The sequence below is a fragment of the Coturnix japonica genome, chromosome 3 (genome assembly GCF_054131305.1).
Source record: "Coturnix japonica strain WE chromosome 3, WE-NBRP24, whole genome shotgun sequence".
NCBI lineage: Eukaryota > Metazoa > Chordata > Aves > Galliformes > Phasianidae > Coturnix > Coturnix japonica.
This window is the reverse complement of record NC_140665.1, coordinates 52,101,912-52,120,631: the sequence shown is the minus strand read 5'-3', so window position 1 is coordinate 52,120,631 and position 18,720 is coordinate 52,101,912. Positions and strand designations below refer to the sequence as shown.

General features: G+C 40.9%; 1 protein-coding gene across 8 annotated transcripts in view; it reads left to right on the top strand.

Annotated features, from left to right (window-relative positions):
• The first annotated feature begins 13,053 nt into the window (after nucleotides 1-13,053).
• ARFGEF3 (ARFGEF family member 3) overlaps nucleotides 13,054-18,720 on the top strand; it is a 77,197-nt gene continuing 71,530 nt past the window's right edge. For all 8 annotated transcript variants that reach the window (XM_015858409.3, XM_085541586.1, XM_085541587.1 and 5 more), the window contains exons 1-2: nucleotides 13,054-13,358; nucleotides 14,420-14,471. In XM_015858409.3, the coding sequence (XP_015713895.2) occupies nucleotides 13,274-13,358; nucleotides 14,420-14,471 (137 nt within the window). In that variant the 5' untranslated portion in view covers nucleotides 13,054-13,273. The remainder of the gene's footprint in view (nucleotides 13,359-14,419; nucleotides 14,472-18,720) is intronic.

The window sequence follows — 18,720 nt, the reverse complement described above, 5'->3', positions numbered from 1 at the left end:
CAGCGTGATTTTGCTTATCACCTGGGCACTGCTGCAAAGCACTGTAATCTGTATTCCTGGCAGCAACTTTTTCTGGGTTATGACTCATGCAGAGCCCTGCTTTTCCACTCCTGTTCAACCTGCTCTGACAAACAAGAGATCTGCAGGTAAATAAATAAATAGCCAGCTCTTGTCATCAACCAGAATATAATAAAGAAATTCAAGATACTAGTACATCTGTTGTGTGCCAGACACACCTGGATCCTGAATCCAACACCACACCTGTGCACTGACCAGGAGCCTTGTCCCCCTCCTGCTCTGAAGACCTAGAAAGAGTTCATCTTTTTCAGATCCTCTCATTTACAGTCATCTGCCTCTAGAGAGCAAGGAAGGGAGGCTTCTGGGGAAGAGTAGGTGGGGAGCTGAGAAGAGATGAAAAGACCAGATGATGCAAGCAGTAGGGTAATGCAAAGACAAGTCTGAGCAGTGGGTGAAAGCTTACCAACAGTAACACTATCACTGCACGCTGATTAAGATCTTTTCTATGATAAAGGTATGGTTTGGGGTTTGTAAGGGTTTCACTTTACTCCATTTGAAGGATAGCACATCTGCCTCTCAGCACAGTTAAAAGTAACCAAATGGAAAGTACGAGAGTGGGTGGAAGTGTATTCAGGTGAGGTGAGACTGCTCTTCAACTTATCGCAGTAGCAAAGTTGACTCTGCAGAGCTGTCAGAAGCTGAACTCCTGGTAGTGGACCAAGTAGTCCAATAGCATCTGGGTAACCTGGGCAGAGAGAATTAATACAGGGAGCATCCGGCAGCTGTGAGTCATGCATGGGTGCCCACTTTGTCTGTGCTGCATATTGTCTTGTCTTTTGGGCAGTTCAATGATGGAGCAAAATCTTGACATGATTCTAAATTCCTGACTACATGAATGCAGGAACTGCCTTTATGAGGCTCACAGGGAAAGGTCCTCAGTGTCTGCTTCAGATAACTAGGCACACTAATCACTACATGAATGTTCGGGGATGACACATTAGGATGCAGACAGCTTGACAACCAAGTGACTTAATCCTTTATGAAGATATTTTTATCAGGAGCCCATTAAAAAGCTGCCATAAATTCATCCCTTCGGCTGAACTGATGTATTAGCACCTCAGAATGTAGCAACAGCATTCCTTGAGCATTAGGCTTTTGTGCTCATCTTTTTGAAACACTTAGTTGGTTCTTCTCCCCCAGTCACTTCATGTTTGTTTTTGGTTTTGCCTCCCCCCCCTTTCTTTTTAAGTGGAAAAGATTTGTGTGTGTACACTAACAATACAGGAGTGAAGGTTTGCCCTTAGGCTGGTTTATTCTGCGGACATTAGGAACATTTGGGATCAGATTACATACTAGCAAGTAGGACAATGGCACTGCCATAATGAACCTGAGGCTAATTTATAGGCTGTGCAGCTGTGAATACATTAGCATGCAAATCATGAGCAGCCTCCACCTGTAAATAAAAGAACTTACCTTCACAAATAGATGGCTATCTCCAAAACATAGTAAGTATTATAAATTATAGATGCGTCAGATTTCAGCTTCCTTTGTATTCTTGTATATGTTTCTCTAAAGGAGAATTCAGTAATGCAGTGCACAGTACAGACAGTTATAATGTTTTCTACCCAGTGCTGTTATTACCTTTTGCTACTCCTTCATTTATAAGGAAAAGAGCCATTCTGATTCATCAGCAGCTTTGAATAATATGTTATTACGTGTTAGTACTCTGAAAAGCTAGGATGGCTGTGGCTCAGGAGTTCTCTGCCCACAGCTTTGCTTCAGACACAGCACTTCCTTAAGCTGTGTGTGGCTTTAGGCAAGTAATTTTAGCAATCTATGCCTTAATTTCTTTAGAGAAGAAATAAGAAATTGAACTCTGAACTCTGTTTAACCTGTGTTCTCTCTTTGAATAATATTTGGGGCAAAGCTGTTTACAGTCTGTGTATAAAGGACTGTGTATGTTGGTGCACTGGGCACTTCTGGCAGCAGAAATAACAAGTCTCTGTCATCCCTAGGCCTTAGTTGTATTTTTATAAGACATTTAGGAATTACCTCAGATCCCAAGGGAATAGAAATCGAAGGGGTTTTGTTTGTGGGTTTATGTGTGTGCATGTGCTCTTTGAAGGTCTGGGAGTTTTTTGAAACTTGATAAGAAGAACTAAATGAGGCAGCACTCATGTCATTGGCTCTGTCAAGTCCCAAACACACACAGTGCTGATGTCTGCATGAAAGCTTCCTGCCACTCCACACTTCTCAAACACATTTTTAATGATAGAAGAGCAAAAGCAGCAAAATTGAGGAACTCCTACAATTGTTCTCAGAATGCATTGCCTGGTGGAGGAGAGATCCCAAAGTATCACTTTCCTAAGGGAGAAGATCTACAGAGAACTGAAAGACAACTACAGAAGTGTTATATTCGGCTGCTCCTTTCTCCCTACAGTCACAATTCCTTGAGGTTCATTCCAGCTAAAGAAAAAGCCTCCTGGAAGTGAAATGAACTTCAGACAGAGGGAAAGCTCACTGACAGCTTATTTTATGGACATGTTCCACCAAGCTGAGCCCCTGACATCTGCTCTGTCCCCAATTGTAAATGTAAAAAAACCCAACAAAACAAAAAAAACAACCCCAAACCAAATCACAAGTGTAGCCAGGAAATAAAAGTGATTTATCTGCTTGTACGTGCTCCCCTGACAATGCAGCTTGCACTGAAGATGGTTATTCTCATGACTGAGAAACAAATCAGGAGAAAAACAGTTCACATGTAACACAGTAAATTTCCTTCGGAGCTGGAGATTTCTCGAAGCAAACCTCCACAAGGCTGTTCAACTGTACATATATGAAATTATGTGAGTTTTATGTAAAGGCTGCCCTTAAATATATTTTATGCTGTTTGCAGCTCGGGCAGTAAGGCACAATGGAGTGTGAATTATTTAAGGGATAATGCCCATGGTAGAGGAAAGCATAAAGCGATAAATGTTTTTCATATGTAACTGAGTACCACAGCAAGGCTGTGAGATATCTGAGGAGCACAGAAGGCATTCACTGAAAATGCGTCCCAGTGCCATGTTCAACGAGGAGAAAGTTAAACAAATATAAATGTGGGTTTCTGGTCTTGTAAGGATTTGAGAAACCTTTGCAGCTCCTTTTCTAGAGAATTGTCATCAGAAAGCACTGATTGCTGAGGTGAATAGATTAAAGGGGAAAGTAATCAGAAGTGTATATATATATGTGTGTGTGTGTGTGTATATAACTGATGAGACACATGTAGGTGTCAGTAAAGATGCATACATCCATAGGAAGCATACATCTTTCAATTTGAGACAAATCCTCATCTAGACATGCAGCTTTGTTACATGGCATTTTTGCTTCTTTTTGAACATAAAGAAAAAGGACACGAACCCTCCATGCAACATAACCTGAGTCACTATCATGCCTATATAAGGGCTTTCTCTCACTAAATATGATTGTAATCTAATGTCTTGCATTCGTGTGTGGAATGCAAATTACTGTAGAATTTGTTTCATTGCTAATTTAATGGGCAAAGATCATTAATGAAAAGATTAACAAGCAGTATGTCTATTCCTTGTATTTCTCTTCAATTTAATTAAGTTAATAAAATATAATTAACACCAAGGTGTTTTATTTTCTCTTTAGGTTATGAGACTACAGACTTTAAATTGTGGCATATATATGCTGCAGTGTAAAGCAGGATAGACCTAGTTCTTCTGTTGGTGTAACTCTACTGGATTATATTCTGTGACTTTAAATACCCTGTGTCAGACCAGAGCATCTGAGAAACTGATTCCTTATAGTACATTTCAGGGATGCGCATTGAATTTCCTTCTCAGAAGTGCATTTTGATCAATTATGAGACACATACAGAATACATACAGCCTTGCAAATACAGACACCAGCTATCCTGTGTAAAGCTGCAGTCTTTGGGAATGGAGGCAGAGAGGACAGAAATTACTTTTGCCCTCCCAAGAGAGTACATGCACTGAAGCATCCAGCAGCTGCACAAAATATGTGAAGTATGTTAACACATGTTGCTGGGGAAGGCTGCATGCTGAAGAGAAATCCTTTAATGGTGGTTGGCCTTTGTCTTGATTCATTGGTCAACAATTGCAAATCAATTTACAACATTTTGCACAAGGCTGAATCAAATCAAGTTCAGATTGAATATTAGGAAAAAATTCATCTCAGAAAGAGTGGCAATGCATTGAAACAGGCTGCCAAGGAAGGTGATGGAGTTACTGTCCCTGGAGGTGTTTGAGAAACACGTAGATGTGGCACTGAGGGACGTGTTTAGTGGGCATGGTGGGGACAGTTGAACTAGGTGATCTTAGAGGTCTTTTCCAATCGTAACGCTTCTATGATTCTGTGGTTCTATGAAATGGAGCTTAATTAAATGAGAAAGAATTATTTATATTTCATATGTGCTGCATTTGTGTATCTGTAAGCAACATGACTAAATTCTTTTATTATGATATCTGCATTGCTGTTCATAATGAGACAGCAATGTTCTGCTCTTCTGAACTATGAAGACCAGCTTTCCCTTGATGTGGGCAACCACTGGACTAATTTGTTCTTGAATGAAGAAATAATTAAAGTTAGGCACTTGGTATTTGTTATCATTCTCCAAACGGGTCAGAAATGCACCAGTAAATGAAATGAATGATATTGTTGTGGCTATATGAAACAAAGATTGTGTTTGTAAAACATAAGCATGTCTTCAGTTGGCTGGTGTTCAGGTGGGACAGTTTGAAGTTTACCCGGCAGCTGCCACAGTATGATCTCATTTTCATTAGCTTTGCCAAACAGTAACCAGGGCTGAAATCTTCCATCTGGTTAGGAGTGGGGGTGACTGCTCAGATTAGTTTCACTAGACAAAAGAAAGAAGATGTTTTGCCAGTGTCAACACGATGTGATAATCTTTCTATGAGAAGATGTGCTACCACTGTTAGTTGACATGAAGAATTAAAGTAAAATCTACATGAGGATTGTGAATTAGAGTTATGATTCTTGATGCATGTTTGAAAACTTGTCCAAATCTTGCCAAATTTCATAGTATCTGTCTACACAGGTTTTTATCAGCTGAAATTCTGGAGAGTCTTTTTATGCTTAAATATATTGTGAAGGACTAAATACAAATTTCCTTGTATTTGTAAGCCTGCACACCTGTGGGCTGTCATGAGTATGTGATGAAGATTTGCTTCTCTTGTACTCTAATGGTGTCCAGGTCAAGACCCAAACTAGACATAAATTGTCCTAAAAGGAGATTACTGAAGAAGCATGCAATTCTGCCCAGGTTAATCTAACCTAATTCAGAGTAGAACTGTCCCAGTTACTGGAGTATGTCATCTAACTTTAAGTATCTATGAAGGTATAGAATTGTTCTTCCTCTGAAAAAAGACAGAAGGGCTGTCTGAGATTAGTCATTGGCAAGGGGCAAGGCAGAGTAGCATTTATACAGGGCGAACTTTATCTGTTGTGGAGAGAAACATGGGACAGGAAGGCAAAGAGGATAGCTGAAAGTGTCTGTGCACAGAGAGGAGCTGTGATGAAGAAGCCATGGAAAAAGTGAGAAAAGAACAAAGAGGCTAGAACTGTGTGGAGGCATGAAACTGGATGAGTAACTAGACTTCATCATGATGCACAGGCTGTACCTCAGTGTTCTTTCAATAATTTTATTTTGGATCTATATTCTAACTAAATGCTAACAGTAGAGCATGAAGGTGGACAGAATTGCTAAGAGATGAAAAAGAAAAGAGGGCAGATTCATCATTACCTTTTGTTTAACTAGCTGTCAGGAAATCATAGTGTTATTAATTAAGAACATTATGAACTCAAACTAGAACTCAAATATTATGGTACATAACTGTACATTCATTGTTTTTTGAATTTTAGACAGGAGAATTTCCATGTTACAGTCTAATGTCTTCTCTTAAAATACGCCAATATACACAAAATTATTCTGAGGAATTAAACACTGAAAAGGCAAAAATTATCCTCAATTAAAAGAGCAGTTCTCCTCAGTCTGATGTCTGACTTCTTTGTCTTTCCTATCTCCCTATTCCCAGGTGTCCAAGAGACAAAAAGGGCAAATCAGTGTGGCTACTGTGCAGCAATGTAAGCACTTACAGATCAAATGACAGAGAGTATATTACAAAAGTAAAGGGCCAAGTCAGAAAAGGTCCTGTTTTTTCATATCAGTAAGACTTTAAATCAGAGAGTTCTGCTGGCTGCAATTGTGACAGTAACACGAGGTGAAAGAGTTCCATAGGTACAATCGTGTACCACTGCAATCAGTGAGACTTCCAATAGTAATGAAGCCAGGCTTCTGCTGTGTACAACTATGTTTAAGATCAAGCCAATTAAATAAATTCTGACAGTATAGTCATTGTTCTTTAAGGGGCCATCATTCTAATAATATCCAAGTCATCTGTTTTTATGTCTGGTTACCCTCAAGTACACAACAGATATGAAATAAACCAATTTGACTTCTATATACTGGAAGAATCTGTAGCCTTGTTCATTAGATCCCTATTTCCTCAAGATTTTTCATTTATATCTTCAGTGTAGCTGATCTGGAAGCTACAGAAATCACAGCATGGAAGTCTGCAATGACATCCTTTGAAATCCCCTTTCAAACTACATGTTAGTAAGCTCTGTCTTTCTGCTATGTTTCCCATTTAAATTGAAACCAATTTTCAAAAGCTTGTAGAAATTCACATTTGGATATCAGTAGCCTCCCTCAACCCTAAAAGGCCTTGTGCTTATGTGCCTGTTGTTGTAATAAGAGATTTTGTCAAAAGCCACTTAACATTGGATTTTCAGATCATGACTTCAAAGCAATTACTGTCTGTTCCAAGGAAACTGGAAGCTGAATGCTGTATTGCCTCAATTACAGTTCCAGAAAGGATATGCCAATAGTAATCTGAGCATTGACTTCATATTGGTTAATAGAAGTAGTGAAATATAAAAGGGCATCACTCAGTGTGAAATATAATGGGGCAGTTTACAGCAGCCTGCTGTCCTTAGTGTCCTATGAAGATCATCCAAGCCAGTCACTATGCTACACGTCCACTTAAAGATCAACCTTTCTGCAAATATGCAGATTTAAATGCCAAATTCAAGAATTCAGTCCTGAGCCCAGACACATGGCAGAGACAGATGTATAAACAATTGCCAGTCTTCTGATGCATGTTGGAAGTATTGAACATGCTTTACTTTGAGATAACAAGAAGTAGTGTCTGTGAGGATGAAAGCATCTGGGCTTAACAGCTCTTTTGGAAGAGATTTTGGAGCCCAAGGTTTACCTTCCTTGAAATAAATTTCTGTGAAGAAAAGTATACTAACTAGGAACTAAAGTATGTTCTGGAGCTAATCTTCTCTCTTAAATCAGAACACTTTGGGCAAATAAGCACTGTTAAATAACAGAGTCAAACCACATCTCTGAGCCTTCTGGGGCTAGCAAAGAGAAATAATGAACAAAATTATTGTGTTTAAGCTTTACATGTGAATAATATATGAATGCATAAAAAGAAGACTGATATGAATTTTGTCACTGCTGCATTGTAAAATGGGCAACTTCCCACTGAAACCAGGGGATTCGTTTTGAACTGATCTGCCTGTGGCAGAACAGAATCAGTAAATCAACACCATCAAATAAATTTCTACTTAATTTCTCTCTTTGTACTTCCATTTACTTGTCTCTATACTTAACAAACATGGGGATCTGTTTCAGAGGATTAAAAATAGTGACATGAAAATCTACTTATCCATTTTTTAAAATCACATTAGATAGAATCCTAACACAAACTGAGTTTTTCTAGAACTATTTCTAGTACTTCAACACATTTATTTACATGTTTAACACCGAGCAGAGTATGTAGATCACAACCCATTTCTGGCCTGGTAGAGGGATATATTTAGGTCTCTCTGACCTTTCTCAGCTGTGCTTCACAAGCATCTGGCAGATGTAGATGATATGAAGTCCTTGTTCCCTTGGAGTGAGAAAGATCTTTCTCAATCAAAGGCCTCAACTGTATGCAAACCCAAATAAGTTTGGAATTTTGAACAACCTACATTTCAAACAGCATCATGACAAATTATCAATTCAGTGTCTTTCTAGATACAGCTTCTGACAGTTTTTATTGAACATTTGAATATACTAAATATATGATGGCCAGATGGTACAATCCTTGCTTTTACATTCAACCAAATAATGTATTCTTGTTACCATTTAGAATAGAACCATAGAATATCCCAAGTTGGAAGGGACCTATAGTGGTCATTGACTCCCATTTTCATTTCTCTTTCCATAGATTAAGACTATGAGAACCCTCTGGATTAAAGCAAGAATAGTGAGATACAGCAAGTCTGAAATTTATATTCCAGGCAACTTTTCTAGGAACTTTTGTGATATTAAGTTTAACTCTATAGTTGCTCCTAATTTCCTTTCCTCTTAAAGCCTTTTAGTTTCCTTCCCCCTTTTTAGTAGAGTCTGACTGTATGGAAGATTGGTAATCACAGCCTGAACCTCTGATTAATCAACTGAGGCAAGTTTCAGATCAGCTGTGGGAGCACAGGTGAGGGTAATTCAGCTGTGCTCCTGGAAGGGGTGGAGCCTGACTCCACCTCCTCTAGACCTCATTTAAGGGCTGACCACCACTGAAGCAGCATCTCTTTGAGACTGCTCTTTGGTGGGGTCTGCTTCAGTGTTTTCCAGCAGACTGAAGGCCTCTATTAGGTGAGTCTTTCCTTTGAATAATCTTTTGGATACTTGTCACCACTTCTCTTGTACTATCTTTGTATCATTGTCACTGTACACTGACCAAAGAAGGAGCTTTAGTTCATATCTCCATGCTACCCTTTTCCCATGTATTTACTATTTTCTCTAAGCTCTTTAATTTCAAGGTAGAACAGAACTGGAATTGGTACAGAGAAGGGCAATTAGCATGACCAAAGCTGATATATGAAAAAATTAACAATTCTTTCCTGCAGAATGGAAAGAAAGCAGCTGAGAGAGCACATGATCAATGTGTAAGGAATAATAAATGGCATGGAGAAAGTGATAGGGAATACTTATGCAGCATTTCTCATAGTATGAATGTTTGGCAGCACTAACAGAAAAAAAGAAAAAAGCTAAAATGTTACAAAAATGTTTCTTTTGTTTGCGTGCCACTTATCTACAGAACTTGCTGCCAAAAAATGGCTGTGAAAGTCAAAAGGTTCAAAAGGATTCAATACATTCACAAAGAAAAATCTGCCAGGTACTGCTGAATACATACAGATAAAACCCCATCTCAGAAACTGCTTAGTCTGCAAATGAACAGAAATTGTGGGAGTTTACCTGAGGAGGGGGCAGTCTTTCCATTCTCTCCAAGAATACAGAACAAATCTGTCACAAATAAGTCTGTGGATAGTAAGGACATTGATTTGACCCAGAATGGCTGTTTTACATTTCTGTTACCCTTGTTGACTGCCTCTGCAATTCTGTGGGGAGATGAGAAGATTATGGTAGATTGAAGGCAGTTAGGGGGATTTTTTGCTTTTTATTTGTCTTTGCAGAAAGCACATCAACAAGGCCAGAGTCTCATTTCTGTCCTGGTATGGGTCTCGTGACTTCACTTTTGCTTCACTTGTTCTTTACAGAATAAACAGTGTATGGTTATATTGAAGAGACATTGCTGAATATATGCTAGCTTTGTTCACAGCTCCCAGTCCCTGCTCTCAGCAGCACCCTTTGTCACTGCACTTCACAGTACCTTTGCTCTGCAAGGTCATGCTGTGGAGGGTGCAGGAAGCAGCACCTGCTCAGGAACAACTTTATTGAGTATTCAGCCAGCCTCTAGTAACTGTGTAATCAAGCAAAAAATGACAGATGCCATCCTGTCATCAGTGACATAGTTACAATCTCTACAAGCAAAACTAGAAACAAAACCCAGCAAAGGTATTGTTTGCCAAGTCTTGCTGCCTTTCAGAAGTAAGGAAGGGTCATTTGGTGTCAGCTGTTTGGTACCTAGTTGATGCTAGCTAGCTCATGTTGCAGCTACGCTCATTTTACTGATTATTTTTGAGCAATATATGCAATATATATTTTAAGCAATATATGCAGCAAAAGCAAACCAGCACCACATATCCTTTTTTTTTACATATCCTTACTTGGCTGTAGTAGTATCAAGGCAAGCATATGCTGTTTCATAATTCTGCTTACAAGCCCAATGGAGCTGTACTAATATGATCCTACTGCTTCAAATATGTTGAGTATGTTGGTTTTATTCACACACTTCTAGGCTGTGTTCAGTCATGGATCTATCCTGGGATATAACCTGCATTCACACATTGCAAAAGATCAACAACATCACCAAATGAGTCTCAGAAATGTCCTGCATATCTGTCTGTGTTAGTAATATATAACTGCAACATCCTGCAGTTACAAGATCTGCATAGATTCTTCTGACTTCCAACTGCACAAAGCTGGAGCTTTGCAAGGAGTCAAAGACAGCTCTGTAGCTTCTACCACTGCAGAAGGTTGCTGGCTTTTGAGAGCCAGGCCATGGCAAAGGAGGACTTAGAGCTATAAGAGTGACCGTTCTCCCTACTCTGTAGCTGGACTTACAGATCTTGTGACATTCCATACCACCTTCCTTGGAAAGGAGCCCAAAGCACGTAAATAAATGTGACACCCTGTCTGCACAAAATGCATTTAAAACAAGAGTTTTAACAGGATATGGTTACTGAGTATTTATGCATTTACTGTAGATAAGAGACAAGGACTGATGAACTGTTGTTCAAGGAGATGACAAACCACATATGAATAGTGTCAGCAAACAGACTCATGGTATTCTGAAGTGAATTTGCTTGAGAAGATTCATTGTGGATTACTTGTTTTTCCATCTGCCTAATCTTATAGATATATCTTAAGATGCTCTAGAGAGCACCTGCAGTCCTCTCACTCTTTTGACAACTGTAAAGAAAAATGTTTAGAAGCAGCATGGGTAGATTAAGGGGAAAAAGCTTCAAGCTTAAAGAGGGTAGAATTAGGTTATATGTAAGGAAGAAGACTTTTACAGTGAGGCACTGGAACAGATTGCCCAAAGGTGTGGCTCAGTCCCTGGACACTTTCAAGGTGAGGCTGGATCAAGCCTGGGCAACCTAATTTAGCTGTGCACATCCCTGTTCACTGCAGGGGAGCTGCACTAGATGACCTTTAAATGTCCCTTCCAACTCTAAGGATTCTATGATTCTAAGTGCAAGTCTTGATTCAGCGACATCAGCATCCTCTCATGTGGATTTGAGCTGCAGAAGGTTTCCTGTAGAGACCTCAGTAAAATTAACTAGTGATTTTGTGTTGCATGTATCTAGAAAATAATCTAGAATTCAAAATTAACTTAATCAACTGCTTCCTGAAAATAACCAATTGGTTATTCACAATGGATAGACACATACATATTTATTAGTGTTCTATGGGTCCCAATGATCTGTGGCATTTTTGTCTGCATTAAAAAATATCTCAAACACTACCACAGTCATATTTCGTTTTATTTTGGGGGGTTTATGTGTTTGTTTGTTTTGATTTGGTTTTTGTCCCCTAGAAAAAAAAATTATGAAAGATCTAAAAAGATAGAAATTGACTCCCATGCTTATCCCACTACACACATCACAGAATAAAGAAGACAGACACGTAAGCAGGGAATAATTAATCTCCACTTCAGCCAGATCCTTGACTTAGAGCACCACAGTACATGGACATCCCTGGTTACTAGCCATTGCCGGCAGCTATTGCAGGTTGCTCATTCTAAGGAAGGTGGCAGAGCACAGCCAGAGATAAAGAAACTCTGGAAAACTACTTCCAGTTGTTCAGAGGCTGGTTTGCACCCTGGAATCTGAAATGTAATTGTTTTACTGCCACAGCATGTTTTTCTAATCCTTAAGTGCTGTAATTCTAAACATTCCCTGTCCATCTACAGACCTTGCTGGCATCATTATTAATCCTTTTCTTCAGACATAAGTTTTACACCCTGGCTTTAAAATGCACCTATGGATTATGCATTCATTATACTTCCTGACACAAGCAGGATCAGCCCTTGTAAGAATTTGGATAATGGACAGACTTTGAAAGCTCAGTCCCCTATGGGAAACGCTATGGCTGATTCACCACGTGCCAGTATTCTGTCTGGTGATTCACAATTGCTACTCTTCCAATTAGAGGTAGGAGACAACCACTAATACAGCCAGCTGCTGCACAGGCTGCCTCTCTGATTTGCTGTCTTTTTCTTTTCTTATCTTGTTTGTCCTCTTGCACCTTTTGGGAGAGTTTATTCTCCAGCAAGGCAGTGGCAATAACACAGTCAATTAACGTGAGGCAGTCAGAGAAAGGGCAAGCTGCGTTTCCTAGAGGTAAGGCAGGGAACAAGATGTTGAAGATGAGTTTTGCTGGGCAGAAAGCGTTCAGGGGCACAAGGAGGCAGATCTGAGCTAGCAGTGCAAGGGTTGATTGGCTGGCTGGCTGGGGACGGGGAAGCGTACGCTCTGGGCACAGGTGAAAGCAAACTGGCTGCCCCTCAGCATCCTCCAGCTGGGAAAATCAGTGCAGATCCTGGATCCTACTGGGCACGCGGCTATTTATTTCATTTCAGAGGTCGATAAGCCCTGAACACACGCCGCTAGGCAGGCCTGGCTGTCTCGCTCCGTGGCTCTGCGCCCTCGGCTGCCTCCCGGGGCTTGGCCGACGGCGAGACCCGTGCTTCAGCTCAGCAAAGCCGAGGCGGAGCCGCAGGGCACACCTGCGTCCTGCGGGATGGGGTCGCCGGTCGTCATGGCGACCGGCCGAGCCGCATCCTCCCCGACCCCGATACACCTCCCGGCCGTGGGCAGCTGCTGCCGCTTCTCCCCCCGGTGCCGGAGTAAGACCCCACGGCACCGCGAGCAGCGAGGCCGCAGCCGCCGGGCTCTGCTTGCGGCGGGCGGGGCCAGGCGCGGCCCCAGCCCGGCTGCGCCACAGGAGCCTGCCCGGGGTGGGAGGAGGATGAGGAGGAGGGACTCAACCGCGGCAACAACTGACGTGTCCCCGCCATGGAGCTCGGCGTGATTCATCAGCGGCGACAGGCAGGCTGCGGGGTGCCGCGCACCGTCCCCGCATAGGCACGGCCGCGGCGGGGACAGCTCCAGCGCCGCATCGCGCTGCTCTTCCATCTCCTCCATCTCTGCCCGCACCTGTGCCCCCGCGGCGACGCGACGGGAAGGCAAGATGGAAGAAATCCTTCGGAAGCTGCAGAAGGAGGCGTCGGGGAGCAAGCACAGGGCCATCAAGGAGAGCTGCACATGGGCCATCGGTAAGGGCGGGGGGCGTGGGCTGCTGGGGGCTCGGGTGGGCGCAGCGGAGTAGCGGGGCAGTGCGGGGCAGGCTCCGTACCGCCGACGGCAGCGAGACCTCGGCAAAAACTTGTTCTGCCGCCGGTAGGACCGGAGCGCCTCCAGCGGCTCGAGGGTCCGGGCGGCTCGGTGCTGTGATACGCGTTCAGCGGTCCGAGAGACGGTCGTGTGCCCCTCCGCCCCGCTCTCGGCGTTGGCTTCGTGGGTCTTCCGAGGCAGATAACGGTGTCAGTGGCAACCAGATACCTTCTGTGTGGGGGTTGTGTTGTCTCATCCCCTTCCCTCCTCTCCATTTAATAAATCACGGTAAACGAACGCCCTTAACTTATGCTTGTGTTCCTATTTCTGAAGCTGGATTACTGTTACTTTATATGTATTTTTCTGGATTCTGTGAGCTCTGTGATCCTTTCTGTATAATGGTATAGTTGCTAAAATAGGTTCGTTTGAGTGAATGTGAGGTTAGGTAAATTTCAGAGTCGGCTGGCTGTGATTTGAGGTTCTTTTGGCAATAACTGCTTAGAGCTCTGGTCAGTGTGACTGAAACATATATCAAGATTACTGTGCACCTTACATTGCTTTAGGTATTGAGAGATGGCAGATGAGATTGAGAGATTTGTTTTTATTGGTATACTGTTACAGCAGAGTCTGTGGTAGTCCATACCTGTTGCTGTCTCGTTACTGGCCTTTCAGTTTGGTGTTCTGTATATTGCTCCATGATTTGATGTGCTTGCACAGCAGCCATGCTGGCATCCTCTGTACTGTTCCAGTTTTGTGCTGCTGAAATGCTTGTATATGAAAGGGAATTTACTGAGGAAAAGCTATTATTTCATAGAATCAGAGAATCACAGAATTGTTGGTGCCTTCTCATTGATACCCAATGTCCTGGTAGATCTTTGGAGAACTGGAGCACTTGTGGCAGTTATTATGTCAGTAGGTGCAAGCTTTAGGATCATTGGTTTAGAGATTCTATTACTAGTGTGGAACATGGAGTTTTTTAAGTCTGTTTCCTTTTGTTATACAGAAACCTTGGATTCTCCTGATGCTGCTATCAAGATACCTCCATATCAGCTAAGGTAAGACTATACAGTGTTGAGACTGATAGAATGTGAGTATTTGGTAAATTAATGTAAAAATTCAACAACAAAAAAAGTGAGGTGGGTAGGAAGAGACTGAATCTGTGTTTTCATCAGTTCATATATACACACATCTTTAAGTTAACCCTAATGAATAATTTGTGTATATACTCTTGGCTTCCATACATGAATAAAATGTAAGAAAAATTGTAATGATGGGGTTAAGTATGTGTAGCTTTGTCTTTTCACTTAGAAAATAGGGCTGTTTTGTGGTCTGATACATTCTGCTTTCAGTATGGTGATGCTTCTCAGTTCTCTCTGTGTCTGTGTTTTCCTTTAAATCTAGATCAGTTCCTGTTTATTGAAAATAAATATTCTAGAAACATAATTGTATAGATGGGATGCTGTCTAGGAACTTAAATAATACAGTTCCTACGCATGCTCCCTCTAGCCTGCTGAATTATCTTGAGTATGCCTCATCCTTTTTTCTCATCCTTGTTTGGCCACCTATAAAGTGAAAGTGCTATTTAAGATCTCCTTTTAGAAATTGATGATGTGAAGAAAGTACACGGGCAAAATTATTTGGTACTATAGAATGAATTGGATTGGAAGGGACCTTAAAGATCATCCAGTTTCAACCACCTGGTCATAGGCAAGGTTACCATCCACTAAATGAGGCTGCTCAGGGCCCCATCCCACATGGCCCTGAACACCATAGCTGTCCCTTCCAATAGAACCACTAGGAAACATCAGATAAGAATAGCAAGTTCAGTGTTGAAAAAAGTAGGGTATATACTGCTTCACATAGCTTATAATTAAGATATGATACGCTTCCTTGTTGGAAAATGTTATGAATGCTAAAAAAGCTTGTGTTAGTTCAAAAAGCCTCTCAACAGATCTATGGAAGAAGTCAATTGAAATCTTTGATATTCCAAAGTACCCTTTCTTATTCAGAAGTATTTGGCAATACATAATTGAGCTTATAAGAGAGCACATAGTAGTGTTGCTATGAAGTTATCCTGTCCTGGATATCTTTCTGGACAGCAACAACTAATAACTGCAGACAAAGATGACTTTTTTTTTTTTTTTAACCACAATGATAATACCCTCCTGGGAGTATTTTTATTGCCCAGTTTCTCTCCACTGATCTTGGTATGGCTTTGCACAAGGAAAATTGGAATTGGTGAGCTCATTTTTTTCTAGAGCAGTCACCAAACAGGGAAGGAATAAGAGCGGTACGCTGGCTGACTTGGATGCCTATGTCCATAAGTGGCCTCCTGTCAATAAGGAATGGATGTAGCACAGATCTGACACAACCAATTCCAGATGCATATACTGACAACGCAGTTAGATGAGTAATTCCCAGGAGATCCATTAGATTGTTTACTGTGCAGTGTGGTTAGAGAAAATTTAGCTTTTTACCCTCCAATTTGCCAGCCTTTGTCTTTTATACAAGACATGTCTCTTTATTATAAGTACTGTTTTCATTCCATATGAATTAGCTGGCTGTTAGCTCATTTTTCACTTGCCTAATGCTTCTTTACAGATACGCCTGTTTTCTTCTTCTTTCAACGTTTTTATTGTTGTATTTGTTTAGTTTTAATGTAAAACCCTTTTTCTTTTTTTTTTCTTTTTAAAATAAAGCTAAAATCTTGACAAGTGTCAATGTGAAGGCAGTGAGTGGGATTTTTGTTGCTGTTTATCATTGCTTAAAAATTGAAAAGTACATTAGAGAATTGGAATAGCAGCTTTGGTAATGGGATCTTCAATATGGCACTGCTGCACAACACGTGACAGTCCCAGTACTCTGAGCTTAATCTTCAAGTTCCTGTTAGACTCCAGATGGACTCATCTTGGGCTGGAGTTTGCCTTTGTGATGTACCAGCGAAATGATGATAAAAGCTCATTTTTGCTAGTTATTTGTTAAAGAACAGCACTGTGACAGCTTGATTCCTAATGCCGTAAAAAGATAGGCTTGAAAATGAGGCATAGACCAGAAATACAACTAAGACTGATGTGTTATGGAGAGATCCTGACCATGCTCCTTAACTTTTTTTTCATCTTGAACAGCAGTGGATTGCATCATCTGCTTTAACACATACCAGCCTTTGGCTGCTTGTCCACTTTGAATCTTCCATTCACCCTTTCTACTATAACACTTCTGGATGTAGCAGTGAAGAGACTGGAATGTAGTCTGGAATATTCTGTGATAGTGTTGGTGGAAAAACAGTACACATCTTTAAGTGACCTAGTTCATAATCTGGATCTGAAATCCTTAGGTACAACATACTGGCAGTGCTAAGGGTAGATTGGAAAATAGTTCAGAAGAAAAATAAATAAATAAATTATATATATATATATATGTGTGTGTGTGTGTACATTTTATGTGTGTGTGTGTATATATATAAAATATTTATATATGATATATATTATATATAATATATATTAGTCCTATTTCAAGAGCAGAAGATAAATGAGTGTTTGGAGTACTCTTTGTGCAGAGGGGATGTTTAAGTTTGTTTAGCAGGAGGTATTTGAGTCATTAGAATATACTGAATACAAGAAAAATACATCAGTACTTCCCTGTGTTGTATTTTGGTAAGTTCACAAGTTGTAGCATATCTATACTGCATGGAAATGTGGGAGAGACATTCATGCCCATTTGAGGTAGATACTGGCTTAGTTCCAGACATAGCAAGTCTAGTAAATGCCCCAGACAGTGTTTTCTCCTTCTTCACAGCACAGTATTTGGTGTTAGTGCTTTTAATTGGAGAGGCTGCACTGTTACTTAAATTCTTGTTTTTCTGTTGAAATTGAGCAGTGATTTCTGCTCATGAGGAGACAGTATAAACTGTTACTCTTTCTGTACCTCTGCCCCTCCTCCTACCCCCCTGTTTTTTTTCCTTTAAGATATAAAGGGCCATTGGCTGCTTTTGAAACCACAGCTCTGAGTAAGTAGGGATTCTTCAAACTTATCTCTTGAGACAGTGGTCCTAATGTGAGAAGGGGGAAGATCAGTTTAGATGTTTTGTATGTGTTAAACCAGCTATGTACTTGTCCACACCATGATGTTAGGGCTGGCTTTTTTTTAGTCCTGGTTGGCTTGTGACTTGTCCGCAGGTTCTGCTTTAGTGCTCAGCCCGTTACTGAGCCATAGGGCAGGCTGGGCAATACTGTTTCCTGAAGTGTAGGTAGGTAGCTGGCTCAGCTGTAACATTTGTATCAGATTTGTTTCCAGCACCAACGATTTAAACAGCACATAACCTGCAGTGTTTGGGAGCACATGGGTTACTTTTTCCCCAAGGAAGTGCAATGATTGGACATTCAGTCTGGAATGTCATTCTTTAATTAGTTTAATAGAGATCTATTGGGCATATTTTCAGACGGCTAAATGAGACTGTTTTGCTGTTCAGCTTCCTTTGGTGTTAATTGGACTTATGAACTCAGTTGATGACCTTGAATATTAATTCTATGAGGGGCATGATATAAGTGATTCATTTCCTAAAGAGATTCAAATCTCCAACAAATATAGTCTTCCCTACTGAGTCCTGCCAGCTTTGCCTTGAGGTAGAGATATGCATGTGTTTTTCAGCACCTCAACTTGTGATCAGTGTTGAACAAAATGTTAAAGATTAGAGAGAAAAGTGGGATGAAAATGAGCTTGTCAGCTCAAGGCTTTGCCATTGATGCCTATACTGAATTTTTGAGAAGGGAGAGTCATGTAACTCCACCTGGGCCTGAATAGAATCACAGAATAGAACGAGTATCATAGAATGGCCTGGGTTGAAAAGACCACAATGATCATCTAGTATCAACCCCCTGCTATGTGCGGGGTTGCCAGCCACCAGACCAGCCTGCCCAGAGCCACATCCAGCCTCATTTTGAATGCCTCCAGGGATGGGGCATCCACAGCGTCCTTGGGACGATGGTGATGTTTATGTCTCTGATGAACAGGTGTTGTGAAAATTAAATATGTACTAAGTGCTTGAGGAGACTGGACGAATGACTTATAAGCAATGAATTAGATAAAAGGAACTGATCATGTGAAAGTTAGCTTAATGCTGTCTGCCAACCAACAGTTTTTTGCTATTGAGTTGTTTCACGTTTGTTTCACTGTTTTTCAACTGATAAGTTCCGTCCTAAGACCAAGCACCTACTCTGAGCTAGCCTCTTTTTGGCTAATTCCTGGCAAGGTTCTCCATTGCAGTTTTAAAGGCTTAAATGTATTTGGTGAAAGGTAACTCAACAG